This window comes from Anas platyrhynchos, chromosome 5 (assembly GCF_047663525.1).
Source record: "Anas platyrhynchos isolate ZD024472 breed Pekin duck chromosome 5, IASCAAS_PekinDuck_T2T, whole genome shotgun sequence".
Lineage (NCBI taxonomy): Eukaryota > Metazoa > Chordata > Aves > Anseriformes > Anatidae > Anas > Anas platyrhynchos.
Genome location: NC_092591.1, coordinates 59,106,417 through 59,131,340, shown reverse-complemented (window position 1 = coordinate 59,131,340; position 24,924 = coordinate 59,106,417). Strand labels below are relative to the sequence as shown.

Below are 24,924 nucleotides of genomic sequence, written 5' to 3'. Positions count from 1 at the left end.
GAAAACCTCACTAGTACCAACTGGTCGTTGCAATCCATTCCAACAAAAAGGAAGGGAAATTCAAGTTATGCTTTTTATGAACAGGATGGCTCAGAATACCACACTTACTGTAAGGTAACCAATAAGCTACCACAATATTTAAACACTAAAAAGTTAACTTTGTAATTTATATTGCTCAAAGTAGGAAGAATACATGCTTTTTAGCTTTCTAAATACACTGAAGTCTTATATAAGTATATATAATACAGGCAGGCAGCCAGGTGTCTCACCTAACTTTTGGATTTCTGTCAGGCTGATGTGTAAGGTACCTGACCCACCAAGGCTTCGGCTTTGGTGGATTTGCCAGAAGCAGAATTTCAGAACTGCAGGTGTCTGCAAACAGACTCAAATGGCAAGATGTGATCCTCTGCCAATTTTAAATACCCCGCAGGGATTATGGGACCACAGCATGAACTTCAGAATGACAACTTTGGAATTTTATTTAAATCCCATTTTGGGTCTGGTCCCATGAGACTTTTACAATCCCCTAGGTGCTTTTGAAAATCTCAACAATTCAGGCATCTAAAAACCTATGAAATCTGACTACTGGGACTTACTCATGCTCTGCAGGATCTTGGATATCCACCAAGAGATGCACAGAACGTCATACGTATTCAATATGATGTGATGGCACAAGCATGGGAAACAGGTGCAATACAAAACTGATCATGAAATGCAGTCGCCTCTATTTAGTTGACAACAGATTATTCAACAGACGAACATTTTAGTAATACAACTTGAACACACCACTAGAGGCCACCAGCTCCCTACTTTCACTGAGCAGTATCTAGCAATTTGGAAAATAAATGCATTTCTCTTCTCCCACAAAGCTCAGTGTGCCAATACTTAACTTATAATTGAGAAAAGGTTAATTTAGGTAAATTAAGCTTCCAAGACAACTCTTGGTTGCCAAATCTCCTATTTCATATGCCTACCTGGTGTCTTATTTACAGTCCCATTAGTGGAAACGCATGACGAGTATCTCATTTTTAAGTCTCTATTTCTACTTAAAAACCAGAAATGTTTTGTTTCTACATTTTTTTCTCTTCTGCTAAATCGCAGAAGGGCGAAAAAGTCTCTGTAACATGATCTGGTTTAAAGCTCTGTAACACGTAAGTGAAGTTGAAAGAAATATTCATTTCCTTTGAATTCTATATTGTCAGTTATTTTCGAGACAGCTTCTCACTTCCCTCTCTGTCCCTTTCTGTACACAGCAGAAAGGAACAGTTCCCTGGCACTAACTGCTTTTCTCACCTCTTTCCCTTAAGACAAGGAAAGAAGAGGGCTACATTCTTCTCCTTCCAAAGGAAGAAACTGGGGGTTGGAACATTGATTTCCATTTTTTTCTGGTTTGTTTTTAGTCTTCACTTTTGACAAGTGATACCTGACTCTTACTTAATGCAGCCAAGAAGTAGGGATGCAAAAGGGAAAAGAACAAAAGTCAATTAAAATACTGTTCCTGGCTCTGTTTTCTTTCTGAAGAAAAAGTTCTAAATGATTGCTCAGACACAACGGTCCTCCTGAATTTAAAGTGTACATAGGATTACAAATAAAAATTAGAAAAATAACATTTTTTTCATGGTTTCCATGGAAGGTTTTGTTTGTTTTAAATGGCAGTTCTGATCTGGAAGGGAATCTGTATGACTTCACATGCCTCCAGGTGTCAGGGGCACAGCAGCAGATGTACTCAGCTTACACATGAACGTATTTCTTCTTTCTTGACAGTTCAGCCTGCAAATTCAGACTTGTATCTGAGAGACAAAGTGAATTCTTTTCCTCTCAGACATCAAAAGCAGTAATAAAGATTTGGCAACAAATAGCTGTCCCCAGAACATTTATATGCCCTTACTCTCTCTTGCTTAGTTGCTCAGAGGCAACTATTAGAAAGCAGTTCAGTAGAATGTTCTGTTGATGATCTACAGAAAGAAATAGAATCCATCTCCCAGTTCACTGGGTTGAATTGGTGCTGCATAAACACCAGATGTGAGCTCAGGCAGCAAAATCAATCTTTTGCTTTTATTTCTTTAATAGCATTAAAGGTAAGTGTCGAAAAAAAGCCCTAAATGTTAGAAATTGTTTCAAACATGATGAACTACCACAATTCATTTTAGGATCTCAGTTTTATCTCTTTGAAATGTAGGTACACTTCAGACTAAAAATTAGATCTGTCTCAGAGTAGAATTGTGCAATTAATTATTTAGTTTAAGATCTGTCAGGCCCTTCAGGAGGACTTAAAATGCTGTGCAGCAGGGTTGCGGCAGGCCTGGGAGCTAGGAGCTGGGCTATCTCAAGAGAAGTCTCCAAGATGTAAAGGTGCTCCCCAGCTCCCAAACAGCAGGAAGCCACTTTGAGAGGCAGCATCACCTGCTCCCTATCCAAATCTTTAAGCTCTGTCTTGAGTATCTGACACACCAAATTTGAGCGGGTGCCAGCCTCTAGCCTAGTGAACAATGCTTACAGTTTGTGGGATGGATGACTAAATATTCCCACCCTCTCTCACAGGTTTTCATTGCTAGAGATTGTTCCCATTCAGGAAGAATTACCCTTCTCAGATCTTTTGCTGAGCGCTAAATATCACTTAAATCCTCTTTTGTGCAAATCACAGAAAATGTATTGTAGTTAGAGAAAGAAGGGTACTTACTGAGTCTGCCCACTGTCCCGGTAGTTCATTCTCTCCAGCATAGGGCAGCCAGGCTTGATTCCTGTATGCGGTGGGTGGCGTTGGGATAAAATAGCCTGTGAAGCCAGGTCGGTTTGCTGCTGGTATGGCAAACACTGCTGGTACTGTATTTCCTATTAAAAGAGAGAGAGAGAGAGAGAGGAAGAGAGAAAAAGATTAGATAAAAATTAATAGGCGGTATTTTCAGTTATAAATTAGGAGATATTACTTATGAAGTAATTGTGTCCTTTTTGTTTCTTTTTTTTTTCCTTTGGTGAGAATGACATCTCCGTTGACCTTTGGTTGGATGTAAGACTCTCAATATTTGACTAGAATATCTCCATAATGCTGGGAAAAACTGGAGAAGATGAGATTTGTAGTTGTCTATATAATCATGCACAGCCCTTAGATAAAGATACGAGGACTTACTCCTTAGGACTTAATCCTTGAAATGGCTGATCCCCATCAAAACTTTGAAAAAAAAGTTGGTTTTTTCCTCTTACATTTGTTTCCTTGTTTTCAATTTTGAAGCTGTTGTTGCCATGGGTTCCAAAGTACTACACCTTTCCTTTCAACAGCAGGCTACAGAGCATTCAGTTTACACAGTAAAACTATCTTAATGTCTCTAGACATAAAACCCACGAAACCGAGTGAATGATACATTTACAAGGCTGTAATCTCACCAACCCCATCATAAAACATCAATACTTCCATGAAAAATACCAAGGCTCTGCCTGCTCAATTCATTTCCCAGGTACAGCCTATGGCTGCCATGAATTATGCAGCTACAACTTAAAGAAGTATTTCCAAGGAAACCTGGTGACATGAGATCTGTTTTTACCTTGTCTTGATCAAGATACATGTGCAGGGATGTCCAGGAAGCCTTTTGTTAGAATTCCATTCTCATACTCAAGGCTAGGTGGGAGAAAACAGCTTTCCTAACACAAGGTTCAGCCAAGTCTCTGGATATGGTTCTACCTGCTCCTTCAGGTACGGTTTAGTCCTCATGGAGACACACAGGCCAGTGTGGTTCTTTCTGCAATTACTCAGACCAGCCACAGTGTTTACAAAGTTTAAAGTACAATTTGCTTGTCCAGTAAGACTTCCTTCCTCTAGTGTCTGCTTACACAGGAAGACAAACACCAGCATCTGTACCACTGCTACGCTAAAGCCCTAAAAACCTCGTTCCTAAATCCTTGGAGGAGAGAGTTCTCCACCAGCTTTATGATGGAGCAAACAAAGCATGTGGACAGGATGTTTTGAACACTCAATTATAATATGTGGGCATGTATTTTACTCTTCAAATTCACAGAATATAGCAAAAATAATTTATGTCAGAGCAGAAGCCCCACAAGAACACAATAAAAGTACAAATCAGGCATTTTTATTTAGGAATGGGTGTAGAGGAAGAAATTAGCATTGCTTCCTGGCTGATTCAGTTTACAGCCATGGCACATCCCCACCCCTGAGCACAAAGCAGTCTGCACAAAACCAGGGATCTCCAGGTTCTCAGTGACCTCCCAATGCAGCCCAGAGTCAAACAGCTATGAATGCAAGCAGGGCTTGTAAAGAGGAGAAAAAAATACTTTGTAGCACAGGGCAGAACCACATGGCATCTGTTTCAAAAATGACTTTAAAAAAAAAAAAAAAAAAGAAAGAAAAGTGAAATGTCATCTAAAAATAATGGACTAAAAATATTTATCTTGCACTTTACACTTCCCCAGTGTTTTCCACTGTTTGGGACTAAGTCCTACCTTTCGTTTTGACATCAGGTTGTAGGTGAAAAGCACTGTGTCAGGCTGATGCTGGAGTCACTTTGCCTCAGAGAAGTAGTCACAGTGGATTTGTTCTGGACCAGTGGGATCTACGATGTACGCCTGAACAGCAGGTAGCCACAGGGCATCCCACAAGACCTCTATCCCAACTACTCCACTGCTCCCTCGGTTTAGAAGGAGGTGGGCTAAGAAAAGAGGCGTGGGCAATCTTTGTTCCTACCTGGTCATAGCCAGCACAAGGATTGCTGTTTTCAATGAGTTAGCAAGGCTGGAAGTATTCTTCAGACACGTACAGAAAAGAAAGTGCTGCTCCTCTAGATGACACAAAGCTTCTACACCAAAAAGCTCTTTTAATTTAACCACAGCAAAATGAACTGCTATTCAAAGCGAACGCTCAAGTAGCTGAGATAATACGTTATCCCAATTCTTACTGCAAAATCATTATCTTAGAGTTAATGTCGATGGGGCTACACGAGAGCAAATCAGGTCATTTCATGCCAAATCGCCACCTGCGGCAATGTTTTTTCATCTGTTGAAGCAATAAAAACTTATTTTCCAATCAGAACATTAAGAATCCTTGCTTGCTATCGTCGCAGGTTTCTTACAACTCTCTCCATCTTCCCCTGCATCACAGCCATTGACAGGATCTATCACATACGAATGTTTCCTCCAACTACCCCCAGAACAATTCTGGCACATTCCACAATGCACACAGAGGTCTTTTTGTCTCTGATGAAATCCAGTCACTCTTCTGTGGCAGCATAGCACACTTACTTGTTACATACAGCAATCAAACCTCCGCGTCACTGGAAGTTATAAAAAGGTGTATCACACAGAACGTGTTACTGCAGTCATGACGGAGGAGTTCTTGGCCGTGTGACATGCTTTATAGTTTGAGTTGCATTAAAATGAAAGGGAGAGCAGCTGCTCTTTTTAGACTAATGCTGCAGAAGGTACAGTGATAAAAGCCAGAGTAGAATGGATCCTTCAGATCTACTGTATTTAATTAATTGACAACAGATTTGCATCTCCACAGTATTATTCTCAGTAGAAAATTGCTGACTACAATGCAGATAACTTTCTATTCCTTCTAACTAAGACAAGAAAGAAATCCTTCTTGCAGATTAACTGAGCAACATCTAACAAACCTGCCAATTACCAAACTGAAATGACAATGTACAATTTTTTTAATCTTTCAAGTCTTTTTCTATAGCTCATCAAGAAAACACATTTTGCCAATGAGAAGCTATTTCCAGTATTTTCCCAGCCAAGTGTTATGCAGAGACCATCAAAACAAAGTATCAGATTAATCTTCTGATTAAATCAATTAATTCAAAACCAAAATTCTTACCAAATTCATATCAGGAACACATGAGACTTCTAAAATGGAGATACCTTGACCCAATACAAGTTCTGCAAGTGAGCATGAGCTATCTTCTCCAAAAAAAGGAGGGCAGACTAGCTAACGTATAACCTTTCACCAAGCAAAAGCACTGCTGCCTTCTGCTTTGCATGGATGGGGACACAACTCCTCGATTTTACCCCTCCTCACTAGTCCACTCCCGTCACCACAGCGAGGGGTTAAGTTTCTCAGGAGGAAATAAGGAGTCATAAAAGACATCCCCCAGTCAGGCTGAAAAACATCAGTCACACACATTTTTCTTTACATCCATTTGCTTTTCCTCCCCGTCCTTACAAACCAAGCTGTGCTCAATGCCATCAAGCCTTCTTCTACACAACTCTACTACTTACAGCTTTTGAAGGTGATCTCCCAACTGTTTCCAGTCTCGGTGCTTTGGTTAGCCCTGAAGCATTCTCAAAGTACACAAACTGGACCTCTTTCAGATGAAAACGAACTGGAACAAATGCTCTAATGAGCATTCAGTCCATGGGTCGCTTGAAAGCTATGCCAAGTGTGTGTATGGAAAAGGCAGAAATTCAGCAATGCATGCAGCATGGATGCCAGGCCCTCATTTATAAGCTGATCAGCTTTACAGAGCTGCTCCTGTTGGTCTGCTCCACAACTAATGTGGATACAACCACTGTGTTATAGTTGATCTCAAGAGGAAGAGAAAAGGCAGCTGATGCAAACTGCTACTGAGGATCAAAAGAATGGAAAGAAGCCAGTGATTTCAAGCAATATCAGCCAAGAGTATCTTTTAGTTTGATGAAGGGAGCTCAATGATTAATAGAAAAACAGCTGCATTTCTTACTGTTCACACCTTATTTTAACCTAGATCACCACATTTGCTGGTAACAGCTTTTCTTCATGCAAAGCTGTAAAGGTTTAGAGCTGCCTCTTGCTGCTGAGCCCCATCAAATGCTGCAAGTTCTGCTCTTGCCAACCAATGCCCTCTATATACCAGCTAGAAAATCCCCCCTAAAATTTCCACTGGATTTTGTGGTACAAATGAACTTTTTTACTGGACCTTTAATTGATCAGTGAGCCAGCAGAATGCCATAGTGGAACAAAGACTATCTGGTACATCGCTGCAGGGTCTTACCTTCAGAAGCACCATTTCCTGGTGCTTCTGCAAGACGGGTAGTATTTATAATGCAGCTGCTTCTGCATTTACAAAGGGATAATCTTTTGTATATCCCCTTCATTTGTACCCTATAAAATACCTAATACCTTCTTTCTCCAAATAATCATCTCTATTTGCTATATCCCATTTACTCATTTGGATGCAAAACAAGTTGTGTGGTTCTCAAAGATGCAAGTTGGGTCTGCGGGCCGATTTTTTCACCTGAGTGAAAAGCTGATTGATCAAGTGGGCCAACAGACATTGGAGCTCTTGAACCAGGTGCAAAAGATGCCTGATCATGATGCTGGGCCGGATCCACCCCACTGGACTCAGGTATTCTCACTTTGCTGCCAATATCTGATGTAGACCTGTGCATTAAAAGAGAGAAAAAAAGAAAAAAAATTTTGATATCCTGATTAATAGATGAGACTTGTAGCCATACATACATGCCTATCAGATACAGCATGACAAGCCTGCTACGGATAAGTTATCTGATTATGTTCTGGCATGACAGAAGTTTGGAAAATGTCTGAGAATTTCTTTAACCTGGTGCTACTTAGGTGAAGTGTGTAATTACAGTTGCATAGAGCCTTTTCTTACTGCATCAAGCAAATGGCTGTGACATGCAACACAAACAAACAAACAAAAATCTTTACTGTAGCTAATTAACACAATAGACAACCATAGACAGCAGCATATTACTACAGTGCATATGACAAGGTATCATACAGCAGGTGACTACTACGCTAAGTAGCGCAAACTGCATGTGAGAAGTACTAACACCCACTGAAAAGGTGTGTCCCCATTGCTTTAGAGCTAAAATGGAATGGATAAACGAGAGTGTGTCAGAAAACTGTATCCATATCCTGAATATTGGGATGCAATTAGAATATCATTAGCAGACACTCAGGAAAAAAACTTTCCTTTGGTCTCAGTGCTCCACAGCAATTCTCAGCGGGCCTGTGGTGCCTTCAGATTGCAGCTGGCATCAGGCAGTGCACAACAGCACAATATTGAAGGCTAAATGAGCTCATCCACCACAGAAGTGCGAAAATTCCTTGAAATGCATTTTATCAAGTGCCTAACCGTGAGGATACGCCAAAATGTATACCTTGAGCTAAGGCAATCAGGTTTTCACAAATATTTCACTTTGGAAACACAGGTGTGAGATACCTGAAAGCCAGGCACAAATCTCTGGACCCAGGGTTCTGATAACTCATCTGTATCATGTTGCAAGTCCTTAGAATAGAGAAAAGTAGGGAAAGTGACGGTGTGAATTATCCACCCTACATTTGCTATATGATATGCCATTACGCATTGTGTGAGTTGAGGCAATGAGTGTTTTAAAAGAAATCAGAGCTGAACCGTCCTAATTATGTTGAAACTGATTAGCTAGCGGAAGAGAAAATTCATTGTTATTTCTTTCCTCTTGACGTTAAAAAGAAAATAAAAATAGTGTGTTTCTCATTTCATGGGTGTTTATTAACTAGACGGCTCCTAAGTGCCACTTCAGGGTTTGGCTCAGTTCTTTTGCAAACAGTGGGTTTTAGAGTTCACACCTGAAACAAACCGAAAGGTAAATACCTCCTGAGAGAGGCCACAGCCACAGGACCGGTTCTGGGAGGGACAGGAGGAGGAGGAGATCCCATTACCATCTCAGGAAGCTGAGAAAATCTGTAAGCCTATAAAAGAGAGAGACAGATCTTCTGAGGCAAGAAGAGATACCATGCAAATTAAAAAGGAAACTAACCTCAGAAATCAAATACCTGCTTTGCATGCTGGCCCACAGGAAGCTAATATTTTGTAGCACCACTAGAAATACCGATTCATTATAGAACTTACAATGCTTGGGTGATTTTAGGACGTTGAAGAAAACATGAACAAATGTGTTCACAGAGGCAAAACGAAGTCTAATTAAAGCAAAAATGTATTAAACGCTGTCTCTGTGACACTTGTAACCTTGCTGGCGAAGCAGATCTGTTACGATTATGTGAGACTCGACAGCTGCTTTGGACCCACAGGTAAAAAATCTCAGTATTTTCAATTCCTCCAAAAGCAAAAGATTCAGAAAGCATCCTCAGAGCAGCATCTGGTGAAATGAAACTGCCCATGAGCAATGAATATTTCAACATTTTTTTCCAGCCTTGAAGAGATGAAAAGAAAACTCTTCACAAAAAACCCAAGCTCTGTAACTTTCTAAAGCAATAATAATTCAAATTATGTTGAAAAAGAAGAGTAACTCGGAGGAGCACACAATCAGCCCACTAACTCATAAAACCCAGCATTTTGCTCATAGCTGTTCTGGATTTCATCACTAATACATGTGAAGGTCAAGTAACTGTGTGCGTGAAAGCTGTGGCACACAACAGATGACCTTTAGGGTCTCTTCTAAATTCTCAGGAATGCTATAGATTAGAGGTTATAATTTGGCAAAATGATGCTTAAAGACAGAGGGATGATTTCAATCTCTCTAACATTTCATTGACACTTCTCTCCTACCCATTGTGCTTTATTTATTGCTGTTGGTGTTTTTATTGACAACACTTCAGAGAAATGCCCAGGTTTAAAGATAAGATCGGAGTGATAGCAAATGACTAATTGTGGGGAGGCTCTGCAGGATCACGATCCATGCATTTGGGCTCAAACTGGAGTCTGAAGTCCAGCACTGGGGCTTTGACCCTCTAAAAGAGAGGCATCTGCTTTACCCCGAGTATCTCCCTCGGCAAACAGCAGAGAAAGCTAAAAACGTGGTAACGGGGGATGAGTCACTCTCTATCTCCTGCCTGTTGAAAGAGCCTACAGGATTTACATGATTAGTTCAGACTTAACACCTACATTTAGGTTTGAATTTGGCAATATAAATCCCACACTAAATACCCAAAACCACTATCTAAAGTAATCATCTTTACAAATCACACTTTCAGACAGCGCTCCATTATCTTTTTTTCTCAAATAGCTGCAAAACTGGGTTTGCACACAGGAAAGATAACGCATCCACTGCTGACTTTTGATGTCAACGTATCTAAGAGAAAAGCAACACAGACCAAGAATCTTTCTCCCACCTCTCACCCCCACCTCTTTTAAAGCAGGGTAAGGTCCCTCAAAGGCAAGTCTTTGAAAATCATTTTCCCCTTTCATGCCACCTCTGATGTCTCTCAATATTTATTTGCAGCACGTTACGCTGATATTTAAAGTATTTATTTCTTTAGGTGGAAAAAATATGAAAATGCAGTGGTACATTTCCTAGCCAGGCGTGGGAACTACTGATTTTTAATGAAAGAACTGTATAGGGAAAAAAAATGCTGTTGCATCAAAGGAAACCTCATTTATATTTCTCCTACTAGCGCTGGACTTGAAATGGTCTGCAACACCTCTTCTGCATCCAGAAAGCTGGCAATGCTCTCCCAGACTGAACTGAACGCCTCCTTCTGCCTCCATAATCCTTTTATCCCACATCTTGCTCTCAGCATGCATTAGTACTGAATATGAAATTATTTTTTCCCCTGTTTTAAAGGTACAGGATATGTTTCAGAGTCGTCGGTGACTGCAGATACCACTGAGGGTGACAGGGTTGGAGGAGAGCTGCAGACTTGGGGTTTCACTTGTGTATTAACGCACAGCTTTGAAATGTGGACATCAAAGGAGGCTTTTTAAGGAATCAAGAAGAATGATTCACAAACTTCCTGCAACTTGCCCTGAAAATTTTGGGGAAAAAAGTGAAGTAGAAAATCCAACCATTTATTTTGCTGCTTACATAGGAAATGAAAGATTTTGAACGAGTGGCACCGTTTTGCTAATGGCTGGGCAGAGGGAATCCTGTTAAAGGGAAAAATCCTATTAAAAGATCTGCTACGCCTTCCCAAGGTGCTGTCCACTCTGGGGAACAGCAGCCAATCCTCCATCACTTTTTTCTGTTCACAAATATATAGGTAAATAAAATAAAATTATTATCTCGGGCTAAATTATTCAATGTTGCCTTCTAATTAAACGCCCATCTGCTTAAATCTCATCATAGGAATTAAAAGGGTAGTGTTTTTGTTTACTCACTGGATGATTTAAATAATTTGGTTATTCATGTGCAATACAGAAAAATTGCATACATTGATTTCAGCTGGATTTGGTTTTGTTTTGCTGCTAGCTGTACGGAGCTTTATATTTAGTTTATTACCTGTTACTAGAATTAGTTGAACTTTGATTAAACACTCACTTGACCTCTGTTAAACGCAGAGAAGCTGCAAGGACTCAGATTCCTCACCAGCCATGCCGGCTGTAAGTCTGTCCATGTCCACCTGTGCCTGCTGTGCAATGCCAGTTCTCCCCTTGGGATCAAATCGTGTTACTCTTACTTCTCTTTCCGGAGCACTAACAAAGAGAGCTGGGAACTGGCCCAGCCCTGTAATAAAGAGGCTTTTTTTCCCAGGCTGTAGCACTCTGCTCAACTCAGCTACGTGGATTTCCAAAGCAGTACCACGACCTGCCAAGGTGCAGTGCTGGTACTCTGGCTCCTGTTGTGCTCTCTATTCTCTACCTCCTGTCCTCCAGCCTCCAGTACAGCAGCTGGATGACAAGCACCCAGCCAAATATTGCTCATCCCGTTTTCAGAGGCTCCAGCACAATGCTGCAAGTTTGCGTTTTACTGGCTTTTCTCTGCCAGGAGAAGGAGAGAGCCCCAGATGAAGGAGCTCTGTTGTCACAGGTTACCCAGGAGCAGCTGACAGAGAGGCACTCCCACACAGGCGCTGTAATGCTGGCACGTAAAAACAAAAATGAACAAAAAACACGTAAGGTCTCAAAATAAAAACAAACATGGAAAAAGAAGAAAGCTCAAGAGACGTACACAGCTCCCTGGCGGTGGGACTAACCAGGAGGTTCACTCCAAAAAAATCAAAGAGCCCTAATTTGGAAGAGACCTGAAGAAACCCAGCCCTGAAGAACGGTTCTGCAAGCATCTGACAAATACTCAAGAACAGAGGGAAACACTGAGATGGAGATTATCATGCGGATTTTTGTTGTTTTGCCTCAACCTATTTATTATTTGTCCATTATAAAGGTAGAGAACGTCTACGTTACAAATTTTATCCAGCACTTGTATCTCCTATGAAACGTCTTTGCAAGTGATGGCTCTGAGAAGGGTGCAGTCAAATTACTGGAAATTTGTGGGATATTGTAAAAGTTTGGAGTCCAATGTATGGACTGTGAAGGCCCAGATCTTACAAGAGACTGCTGGGCTGGAGATCTTTATACATATATTGTATCTAGAGACCTCTAAGTAAAGCCAATGTCCGCATTTGTTCCATCTAAGCAGGAAAATCCTCTTAAATCCAATTTTCAAATGATAGTAGCATTATTAATGTTGACTTCTAATTGCAACTAATAACTGACGTTTTAAAAAGGCAAAACTAAATAATGCTTTGTTTGTAGGGTAAACATCCTCCCCTGTGTCCTGGTCCTCACGTACCTCTCACCCTGAAGCCTCCCAGCAGCTCCTCAGCTCCCTGAGCTGGACACCGCTGCTACGGTGCTAAGATGCCAAGAGCAGCAATTCTTGCATATTTTTCCAGCACACAGGTCACTCTGCACACACATCTCAACTGTTGTTTTGTGTTGTTTTTTTTTTTTTTTTCCAACTGCAATCCTCCCTCCCTCCCCATTTGAGCACAAAGGGTAAATAGATTAGTTAAAGTCAGCTTATATTTGGGAAACTGATCAGCAGAAAACTATGAATTAAAGCCCTTATCCAAGCCCTGGTAGCCTGTGACTATCCTAGCCCATGGCAATCAATTAAAATATAAGTCTCTTTGGGGAATTCTTTAGCGCTATCTTGAAAACCCCAGAAAGAAAACCAAATGCGTACAGGTCCTAAAACATGCAGATGATTGAGTAATGAGTCTTGAAAACAAAATAGTGAAGCATTCACCAAAATGGGTGGCTAATACATTTTCTTAAATCTGTCACCATACAAGGTTTTTCAGTTCCTTTTAAAAGGACCTTCTCCAGTGTCAAAGTAATTTGACTAGCTATTAGCTGCCTCTTAAGCTCCTAATCAAATTTGAACCATGAAATATGATTAGAAGCCATATATGAAGTTCTGCAGACCAATTTCAAAGAGCCAAAAATATCCTTTAGCATGATTTAGACAGTACCAGCATGAACCTCGGATGGCAGTGCCATTGGCTTTCGCTTATGCTTAGAATAGGTCAGAAGCAGCAACCCTTAATGTATTTTTTATTGTCATGGAAAGAGCTCTTAGTAATAGTTGATTTAAACTGAGGACACTTTTCTGCATTATTCTCTTATTCTAGCCAGTTAGGGACTAATTTTGAAATACATTCTTTCAAAACAACGGATGTATTTCTAACAAAAAAAAAAAAAAAAAAAAAAAAAAACAGCCTTAAAGTGAACAACTTAAATTTAATAAGGCTTTTTTTTCACACTGATATTGACAAATGGGCCATTTCTCATCTGAAAGCAATCATCCTTGGTTTAGATTTGTATCTGACACATGTGAAAAAAAAAGATTATGTTGAGTTTCAGACTACAGGATCTGGGAATACAAGGGTAGCTCAACCTGCCAAGGATACCCACAGCACTACTGCTATTACTGTCTAGATTCCTACAAATCACCACCAAATCACATCCACGGACATCAATTCTTAATGCCGTTATTTCTTCTGTACGATAAGGAAATGTTAGCTGCAATTTGAGGTTAGAAAGTGAAGCATAAGAAGTGACTTACAGAAGGGCAACCAAGAAACCCTCAGGGCCTGAACCATCTCGTGAGTCCCACGCCAAGAGCTGTAACTGTGAGACTCTCAGTATCAGCCCATGTTTCAGGTCACTCAGACTACTACAATGGGTTCCCTGTCTTGGTATGATGCTCCTCAGTGGTGGAACTTGTGCAGAAGTGTTGAATGTTTTATTCCCAGCTACGCATATATACGTTTTACAAAACCAGATCGATTCCAAATATGCATTCAGCGAACACGAGGAGACATGCAAATCAGTTCTTGATCTACTGAACAGTCCAGAGCTTAGTGCAGCCTGTTCTTTCAAGCAGAACTTGGACAAGACAACCTTGCTGCTAACATAGAGCAGCAAGTCTTCATGCAGGAGATGCGTCTGTGTGAGGATATATACATACACCCCACGACCCAAACTTATTTACCATAAGCATGGCTTTACACCTGGTTTTTAAGCATGTAGATGAGACTCCATCTTTAAAAAAAATATGTCTCAGAGTAGAGCTATCTTTATGATATTACAGTATACTAAAGAGAAGTTTCACTTACTGGTCTTGGCAGACTGTACTGATACATTTCTGGTCTGTATGTGGGGACCCACTGCACACCCCCTCTAGGTCGGGTCATGGTACCAGGAGCGCTGGTCACCACCTCTGAGTAGGGCAAGTGTGGTGCTGAGCTGTAGGCCTCCTGCCTGCTCTGTCCTCCGTGGCCCGCAGAGGCCAGGCTGAAAGCCTCTTCCAAGAGCATATGCATCTGCTGTCGAACCTCATCAATGGAGGGCTGAGAACTTAAAGTTGAGGTCTCTGAATGGCCTTTGGCCTGACGGGACCTGGTGTAGCTCCGAGGCTCATTGACACGGTCAACATTTGTTTCTTCTATAATTTCGGGCTCAGTCTGTTGGATGGAGTAAAAGGATGGATATGTAAAGCTTTACAAGACAGTATTTGTGCTGCTTCACACAAAACATTCTCAAACAGAGCTAGAACATACAATGTCAGGACTTGTTACAGGATAGACACACGACAAGCGTTTTAAAGGAATTATGTCACACGGGGAAGGACAATAGCCAGGCACTCAAAGACTCTCTCATATCCTTCATTGTTTGCTGCAAAAGCTAGCAGGGACAATCTGTAACATGTTAAATTGTTAAGGATTCACTTAAAAACAATTAGAATTAATGCTGAAATTCTTTTCTTAGTTGTTCGTATCGACTGTACCAGGAGGAGTATGTTTCCCTAAATAGTACCATGGCTGTGAAGGACTGCTCACCAGCAGCTGCGTGGTACAGCTACACAGACTGAAATTCTTTTGTTCACTCACACATACTAAGATTTCAGAATAAATAAAGTTTCAGAGTTCTCCTGAAATTTCTAAGCCAGGAGCACCACCAATAATGTCACAGGATAGGTTCTGTCCTTTGCAGAAAATGTCCCAAACCAGCTCAGACATCCTACCTAGCCAGAGAGCAGTTACACAGAAATTTATCCAAAACTAATGCAGAGACAGGGAACAAAGCAGGTGCTCAACACCTAGGATACTCCTAGATACTCCTGGAGTTACTCCTAGGATAATAAGTGCAACCAAAGAGACTCTGTCCCAACCAAAGAGACATCCTGTCCCAACTGAATGATTCATAGCCATAGTTCTTCTGTATCCCCATGACTGTAAAAATGACAGTGAATGGGATCCCACAGGAGACCTATTAGGACCCAATGCTGAAATAAATCAGGTTTTATACTACAGCCCCTTGGTGAAGCCATTACAGCTCGAGATTCTTTGATCCTGTCCAGGAAAAGAAAATAATATCCAAAATAAATCACATGAATATTGGATTCTTAATAGTGGGACAATGTTAAGTCAGCTTTGATTTATTAGTTTAAAAGTTGGCATGAAGATTCTGGACGAGACTGGTGAGAGTTAAAAGTACTCAAGTTTTAAAATATATTTCAATTCATCCTATCACTTTCTAATGCATTTTATTTGCTTTCATAACAACCAAAGCACATAAGTATTGTAAATAGACATCATTCTATGCTCATGTTAACATAAAAACCTGGATATTGTTCAGACACAGTTACTAGATAATACAAAGACTGAGAGTAATATGAAGGAGGAAAATTAAGTCCTGTAAGGCGAAGCAGAGTTTATGCACTTCTGGTACAACTCTGCTGCAACGGTATCAGTAAAATCCTTTGTGTAAACATTAATGCAGAAGCTTATTGATATAATTATATTAATGCAGCTTGTAAATAAAGGTGCACCAGTAAATTCTTTTGCATACCACTCTCTTAGGCTTTTATAATTAGGTTGTTTTGTTCCTTTTACACCAAAACCAGATTAAATTTTTTCTTCCCTAGCATAAAGCTCTTCAGCAGCTCAAAGGTCCTAGACTCTTTCATTACTCTACTCATAACCGTCTTTGTATATGCTGGAAGTAATAAAGATGTTAATAAAGTTTGCTTAATCTACTTTTTAGGGAAAGGTGACAATACTAAACCCTGGTGGGGTTATTTAAAATTAAAAGGTGATCTTCAATAATAATCCATTTACAAGAAGATACTATAAAGCTAAATACCATACTCAGAACATCAAACAGAAGAATTTACAAAAAGCTATACATTCTATACAGACAGGGATGTAATTATTGGCCTTATTTGCTAACCGGTTTTTAGCTTCAAGAAATTGGACCACAATTCAAAGAAACATCACAGAAATCATTATACAGAATTAACTATTTTAGACAACCATAACTGAAATATTAGATATTTTTACGTAAGGGGAACCATTTAAAAATAATTAAAAAAAAAAAAAAAGAAGTATCAATAGTATGGAACAGCAGATCTTGAGCTCTTACTTCCCTCTCCTATTTATAGAGCAATGCAAAATCAGATAGAGCAAAAACTCTTATGACTTTGTTATCAATACCAATCCAGCAATTCTTGAAGTTTCCTCAAGAAAGGGAAAATTTAATCTCTTTTCTTATTAAAAAGAATAAATAAAAATCCACCACCATTTATCATGGTTGGGAAATTAAACTTCAACGCATAACCTAGGCGGACTGGTAACAGCTGGGAAAAATAGAAAGCCATTTATTGATCTGTAAAATTCCTGTGACTTGAAGATAACTTGAGGTACCTTATTCATGAATTGGATCATTTGGAACTGCTTATAAAGCACAAATTTCACATGTAGTTGGTGGAACTTGCTGCTAAATAATGTAGTGGGAGGAGGTTAGCAGGAGTCTGAGAAGGGTGGAACCTTTTGAACAACAAAGCAGATGTCAAAAAACTCTATGAGATGTTATTAGATGAAAAAAAAAGTAAGGACACAAGGTTCAGCATAAAAAGCAGCCCTAATTCATAAGTACATTATATCATTCATGATCTTTTAAACCCAATTTATCAAAATCTGCCACATGAACTTAATGGCTAAAGAAAACAATCCAATAAAATAATTCTTTTGGACCAGTGCCTCAGCTGCGACTGTCTGAAGGATGCTCGTCTCCAGAGGTCAGACTGCCAGGGGTGTTTAGATGCGCCAGGGGTGAGATCAGCATGGATCCCATGCATGAATATAGATTTCAGCGCCTATGAGTATCCTGGGAGACCAAGCCTGTCAGATGCTTGGCACAGCACTGAGGTAGCTCGAACGGGAGCGAGGGAAATCAGCCCACGCTGCAAGCTGAGGCTGGGGAACTAGATTTCAACATCCTGTTCCATTTTCCCATGGCATTTTTCTGCTTTCAGACAGAAAATACTTCCACTGCTAGAAGAGGTGCACTGCAGTGAATCTGCAGCACATCAGGCAAAGAGAATTTTATGTAACCTATCGCTGGAAAAAGACTCTGTCAGGGACAACCCTCCCTGCTACAACGGAAAGCAAAGCAAACTTAGGTAAAATATGCACAGATGTCAGAGACTGTACATTTTTGAGAGTGCATAATAAACTCATTATGCTCCTTCCAGGGCTTCAGCAAACTTTCTTGAAAATCTACTTTTATACATTACAATATACACAACTTACTCAAATATATTTTTTAAATCTTCAGCTACATGCTTATAGCATATTTGTTTTGCACTAGTGGCAGGAGGCCATGGCTGCTGCTAGAATGCTTTCAATATTAATTTCAGGAAGATTTCACCTATGAATAACTACCTTCTATTAGCATATTGTAAAATCCCATGATTTTCTTGAAACATACGATTTTCAGGATACACAGGAAAGTCCAGCTTGACAACGTTTTCTTTTTTTTAAGAAAACTCAAATAAGAAAGGAAACATGTTAAAAAACTTCTTCTTTTTGCAAAATGTAAAGCCTGTTGCAACTCTAGGTTTTTAACAGCTATTCTTTTTTTTTTCCAGGCAAGTGCACTGTATCCTAATGCCTCAAAAAGCCGCGAGGCAGTCATTCCAACTACACGGCACAATGTGACTCATACAAGCTGATGGGAAGTGTCAACATAAAGGAAATCTCTTAAGAAATCTGGCACACACAACGTGCCCCAAATAATTCTGTAAAAGAATTAAACTTTCCAAAGACATTCCTTCACCTTGGTGAATTCCTTCGACTTGCTAAAAATATATCCCTGCCAGCTGAGAGAATTAACAATTCAGTCCCCCACAAATTGCTTGTTTAGAAGATGTTACAGTTTAGAGAATGAACAACCACCAGATGAACTTCCTTATTTTCCAGAAATGCTTAGACCTTTTCCAGAAATTCATCTTCAAGGATAGCTGAGCATTTTGTACACAAGGTGGACTGAAAAATTCTACTTTGGGTTACTTGTATCTTCAGTTTGGGTGTATGCTGGGTAAACTTATAACTAGTGTACGTTCAGATTGTGTAAGACAACTCATTTAGCCTTATGTTGGCTGTGTGAGTTCCTCAGACCACAAACCAGCGCAGAATTTACTCTGGCTGGTTTTGACATTTACCTATTCAAAACTCTCCTGGTTCTGATATAGTAAGAGGAGAATGAGAGTGTGGCCAACAGCTGTTCCCAGGGGATCTCCACAAGCCACTGACTTAAGTGCAATTCCTACAAGTTGGTTGTCCATTCTTCTAAATCAAGAGAGCAGCATAAGGGCTATAAAAAAAAACAGAGGATTTTACTTACAAGAAAGATTTCGGTGTCCTATAAAAGCAGCTGTATATTTGGAAGAACTATCTAAATTCAAAAATCAATACTTTTGCAAAATACGAGTTTCAAGGAGAATGTTTTGTTTTCCTTTCTTTTCAGACTGTAAAATGGTGTGCAGCTATAAAGTACACTCAAGTGTCTGTGCCTTTTTCAGGATGCGGAGTACACATATACTGTAATGTTAAGTACCCATGGGCACCCTCACTTGGAGCTTATCAACAGTTTCCTGTTTTCAGGAATAGGCTAAGACTTTGCTGAGCAAAGTTCACTGGACGTATCTAATAAACTTACATCATATCCACTGTTACGGATTCCTCGCCTAGGTCTTTCTCGAGTCACTAGAAGATCCATCTCAGTTTCTCCTGGGCTAGGACTGTTCAAAGACTGCCTGCTTCTGTATACAGAGTTCTTCATCGGTTGCCTACAAAACATCAAACAAGAAAACAGTGAACCAAAAAAAGGATACAAACAAAAGATTATTCTAAAATTATAAGGTTCGTAAAAATGTCACTTTGTTACTATAGGATATTCTTTTAATGTATATGGAATTTCTAGAAATCAGTCACATTATAAAAGTAACATGTATTTTGTTTACTGTTTAAGAAAATAGAACTAAATAAAAGACACAGGCATCACGTGTGGGAGCATCTCAGATGAAATATGTCCCAAGAAGATACCAGAACTCTCTTAAGTCTTAGCTGGGATGACTTAAATTAATAAAAAACAAATAGGTGCTGTTGCCAAAACTAATGGCACCTTCCACACACTCAGATGCAGAGCAGAGATTTTGGTTGCTGATCCTGAGTAAAGCGGAACAACACTCCATTGAAACGAACACGCAGCAAAGTGTATGGGAGAAGAGGCGAGGGTGGGAGGGAACTGCTTGCAAGATGCTGTTTTTAAACAGCCAGTTTGGTAACTGGCCACAGCTTTAATAGAGAGCTGTACTCTCTGGGATTAAACCACTCCCAACATAGCTTTAAGCAGCACTGGGGCAAAGAAATCCCTAGACATTGCCCTTTCACCACCATGAGCTCAGAAGCAAGGGGAAGCAAAGGTACTAACTAGAAAACCAACATATCATTCAATATCCCAAGTATTCTGTAGTCTTTCTGACATCATCATTGCTTTCCTTGCTATAGGTTATAAAAAAAAAAAAAATAGCATTCTCCTGTAAGATGCAGAACATATCTGTAAGTAAGTACTTAGTAGCTGTTGCCCAATTGTGACACAGGAACTTCATGTTTCATCAAACCGCATCTTTTAAGGTTACCTCTAAACCAGTGCAGTGTAGGAGATGCTGTTCCCACAGTTTATCTGGCTAGTAGTCATTTTCTTGCATGTATCAGAGAAGCACTCCTTCCATTCCAGGTCCCTAACAGGTCAAATAATTACATGCCAGTTTCATTGATTAACACTGTAATTATAACGTCATTAAAGCCTCATGTGAGTTTCTCTTTGCCTGGTCATGCTCTTTTTTTGCTGCTTTGGGAAGTGGTTCCATTCCAATTATTAAAAAGCAGATCGGGCCATCTCACGTGGCTTTGTTGCTTGTTTTGCACAGGGGGCCTGACAGCGATCATAGTGAAGTGACCAATCTTGCACTCTGAAGTCTCTAAAATTTTGTACATGATTTACTACAGGTCCATTTACTACAGGTCCATTAATACTTGGTTGATGCTCTTGTGATGCATTTTCCAAGGGATTCAAACACACACCTCTCTAATACATGCAGATTCTTGACCTGATTACAAACTATTAAGGAATAACCCAGAATAGTACGTATCATCAGTAAGCTCCTAAAAAATTGTCTTGAGATTGCCAATTAGCTCATTTAAGGAAGTTTTACTAATGAGAAAGGAGGTGTGAGAGCTAACAACTGGCATTCAAATGGGTTAGCAAGTGCCTTCTGGGAACACAACTGGAACATTTTAAAACATGGATTTTATGGTACAGAGGACTCAATGGAACTAAGGGCACAAAGCTGTTTGTTCTTGAACACATCAAGTTTACAGAGTGTTGTTTTGTAGATCACTTTTCAATACCATATGAAAGAAAAACAAAATGTAAAGGTGATCTCTAATAATGTGATCAACTGCATCTTTGTTAGCTGGTACGTTTTGGAAATGCTGTAATAATGTGATTTAAGTTAGTGGAATATATGCAAAACAGAAAAAAAGTACAGCAGGCCTTTTTCCCTAGAAACTCTGAAATCTTTGATTCACTCCTAAATTATATTATTTTTAAAAAAGTATAAAGCGTTTTAATGTATGTTTTTAATTGCTGTAACTGTAATGACACAAACTAATGATAAAAGCAGAAAACATTATAAACCAAATCTTTCCCATTTTATGCTAGCCTAGATTATTTTAAAAGCATTTTTATCTCTTTACAGAAGCACAATTTTATTGATTCATTTACCAGTAACATAAACCACATTACCCTTAAGTTTTATTCAAGGTTTCCATCCAGAAGTACGTCATTTTAGCTATCTTGCTTTTACTTAAAAAACAAAGAGAATAATGCTGTGGCGTGTGTTGCAGCACATTACATTCAGTTCGAAGTCTGTGTGTGGCAGTTTTAGTACAGACTGTGGAACATAATTGTTTGCAAAAAGTCCTGAAACATCTGTGAAGTTCCCAAAATGCTTAGTATCTTACAGCAAAAAGCATCAGAAACGGTTCTCTCTCCGTATGTAGGGCTATAGACTACACATTCAACAAGTCAATCCGAAAGTCAGCCTTTTATGGTTCAGCCACAGAAGGGAATCATTCCTCTAGAGCACTATACCTGCCTTCAAGCAGTTTCTATCACGCTAGTGATTGCTATCTCAAATAGACTATGACAGATTTACACAGCAGCACACAGAAAAAAACTGTTTTCCAGAACCTTTCAGCAGCACGCTGGCACACGAACAAACAAACATTAGTATATTCAACAAAAAGCAGATGGTTAGCAGCAAAGCTTCACGTGTGAATGTTTCAAACGTTCCCTACATGGCATGTGACACACAATAAACGTCCAAAGTAATGCCTGAGTTCTTCACTGTAAGTGCAGCACAGCCGTATAAAAGTCTCTACTTGCTTCATTCATATCCTCTTGACTGACTGTGCAGACAGCACGGGACTCCTGTGTGCTACAGGTTCAGCATCCTGACTTTCCAGTGCATTTGAAGCGACTTGTTCCTTTCTCACTAGAAAACTGCACAAGGATATGATGCTGTGAGCCCTCCAGCAAGGATATAACCTACATTTTTTCTTCACTGGACAGTGCAACAGCGAGACACAACCCATCCAGGGCAGTATACATTCTGTCATTTAACTCTAGGCCTGTAGAAGTACATCTGATCACAGCTTTTGCCCATATTCGGAGCCAATACTGCTTTCGTAACTCCCATTAGAGTCTTTTTCATCTCAAGGGTAATTGCTGAAGTTGCACTGCATGCAAAGACTGTGTCATCACCGACACTTTGATTGCAGTCCTGATTTACACCTGTATGAAAACTTTCCTGGAGATGGGATACAAGTCTGTACCTCAAGGCAAAAATGCCTTTTCCAAAGGAAATGTACTTCAGTATCTCTTTCCTTCCATGGATCAACTACTGCTGATCCCTGGTGACAGCAAGAACTGGAGCCTTCATGGTGGGAGATGTAGTGACAAGCACAGTCTTTAATAAGACTTCCCCCCTCACACCTCCACCACCCCTAGCAAGGAGGCAGATGCATGCTTTGCCATCCTTCTCTGGGGCTGCACTGGGGTAGGTCTGTTGAAATCTCCTCTTCTGAACATGTCAGCCTGTGTTTTGGGGAGCACCAGTGACAGAGCAGGTCCACCCACCTCCTCAGGCAGTCAGCATCTACACTGCCCCCTCACTTCTAAAACAGGGAGCCGAATACTACTGGTATGCTGTCTGCAAGACAATGAAGTGTTAATCAAACCTTAGCACTGTTAAACAACATGCCAGTTTCATGTCACAGATGAGAAAATTGTACCATTCTCTGTTTAAGGCACAGGACGGTCACCAACCACAGGCACACACACATCCTTAGAGACATTCCTGCAGGATTTACTGTAACACACAGGCAATGTACTGGCTGTGTTTCCTTATGCCTACTGGAATAGTTACAGTCAGATTAAAATCATGCAAAAAGAGTAACGGCACTGACTGAACTTTGGAAAAGAATTCATTCGGATGCTAGCTTCCTGGCTTGAGTCCACTCTCTGTATTACTGAAGGAATTACTACTACTTTTTCTATTTACCTTTCTTGGAAAATGACTCCGAAGAACTTGCAACAGTCCCTTCCCCTATTTCTTTGCTTTTCCATTGCTTTTTAGCAACATTGCAGTTTTACCAAATTACATGCTTTCTTAAATTATCTTATATTAGCTAGTATCTATTGATATAACTAATACAGATATTAGCTAATATACATTTTCTTCATGAAGTAGGAGGGACCAGCTGATCTTAGAGCAAACAGTTGCCTCCTTAAGATTTTGATTCCCTACAACCCCTAGAGAGCAAGTTTCCTCCTGGAGGAAGAACTGCACGTAAAAAGTCTCACCTGTTCTTAGGCTCAGCAAACGGAGATGAGACATCTGGATCTGGATCCAAAATGTGGTCGATTTCTTTCTGCTTTTTTTCATACATCCTTTTTCTGTCTGTCAGCCCCTTGTTGTGATCAACCTGCGGGAAATCATAGTACCCCTTCCTCTTGGCTTTCAAGCGCAGCTTGTTGCGGTAATGCTCTATATCGGACTTCTGCTTCAAAGCCTTGTTCACCTGAAAGGCAAGCAGACATTTAACGGGTGGTGCGGGGCTGACTACTTCCAAATGGTATTGTCAGAGCGTGTTTGATGCGCTTCGTGTGTCATTTTACCCAGCGCTTTTTGTACCACACCGTGCCATCTGTAAGCAACGAGGAACTGCAAGTGAATAGAGTTGCTGCATTTTTTATGGCTTGGCAGATGGTTAAATAATTTTAGCCTAAAAATTATGTACCATCACAACAGTGACTCAGATACACCCACTGAAGACAAACACTGATGATGATAGCCAACTGCTGTGACCCAAAGCTGTACTTGCCTTTGGGCACTACTGGGAAGAACTCACTACTGAAAACTCCTGTAGGGTCCACGAAGTACTGAGACATCACCTCTGGCTAAACAAAACCTTAAAGAAGTCATCACTGATGGCCGGGCAAGTATTCTAGTGAAATACCTATCATCACATGTTCTTACTTGTATGGTTTTCTTACAAATCTGTTAAGGGCCCCTGTCAGAGTCACAATCGTAAAATAAAAGGGTGTTTGGTCTGACCTGGTGCATGGCGGGTTCCCATGGACACACCTAAGTATTAAGATTTCCCTCCTGCTTAATATTGTCAGTGACATGAAAATTAGTAATTAACTTGGGATTTATTCATTTCAAAATCAAATTCTATATTCTTCTCACAACTCCCAAGATATGTATGCACAGGGGAGGGCACAGTTTCAGGAATGTCACTTACAGAAAATAGATGCTGAATTCTAAATAAGCCTTCCTTTGCATTTAGAAACTGTGTGGCATATCCGGGCTTTGTGCAAGTATGAAACAGAGCACGACAGACTGCTCTAAACCAATAGCTTCTAAATCGATTCTAAACCAATATTAAATTCTCGGTCCTTAGAGCTCATAATGCTAATGGGACTTTATACAGTATCAGGATGAAAAGTTCCTACCAGTCGTCAACTATAACAGGCTTAAGATCGTGCCACCTTTGGGTGTAGCCAAGGAAATAACTGCAGACTTTATCAGGTGGTCCTTACCTCTCCGTTAATGATGGCAGATTCCTGGCTCCTGTCTGAGGCGGCGTGAACAGGAGGTAGTGCCACGGGTTTGATAGCTATCAGCTGTACTGAGCCAGAAGAGGTGTCAAAGGGGTCGATGGCAGATTTGGCAATGTTATCAAAGAGAATGCCTCCTTCCTCTTCATCGCTGATTGGCACTGAAGCACATCAAACTTATTTAGCACAAAGACATGTATTTTTACCGCACATTTAAAGA

At 40.1% G+C, this 24,924-nt stretch overlaps 1 protein-coding gene across 9 annotated transcripts in view; it reads right to left on the bottom strand.

The window, feature by feature from the left end:
* Positions 1-24,924, bottom strand: part of KIAA1549L (KIAA1549 like) — a 104,205-nt gene that overhangs the window by 6,305 nt on the left and 72,976 nt on the right. For 8 of the 9 annotated variants that reach the window (XR_011809826.1, XR_011809827.1, XM_027459463.3 and 5 more), the window contains 7 exons: positions 24,687-24,865; positions 23,445-23,662; positions 19,173-19,302; positions 14,288-14,635; positions 8,583-8,680; positions 7,221-7,366; positions 2,681-2,832 (listed from right to left, as the gene is read on the bottom strand). Coding sequence is in view for 7 of the 9 variants with exons in the window: in XM_027459463.3 (XP_027315264.1) it covers positions 2,681-2,832; positions 7,221-7,366; positions 8,583-8,680; positions 14,288-14,635; positions 19,173-19,302; positions 23,445-23,662; positions 24,687-24,865 (1,271 nt within the window). In the remaining 2 variants the exon portion in view is untranslated. The remainder of the gene's footprint in view (positions 1-2,680; positions 2,833-7,220; positions 7,367-8,582; positions 8,681-14,287; positions 14,636-19,172; positions 19,303-23,444; positions 23,663-24,686; positions 24,866-24,924) is intronic. The other variant, XM_027459466.3, reaches the window with a different exon arrangement.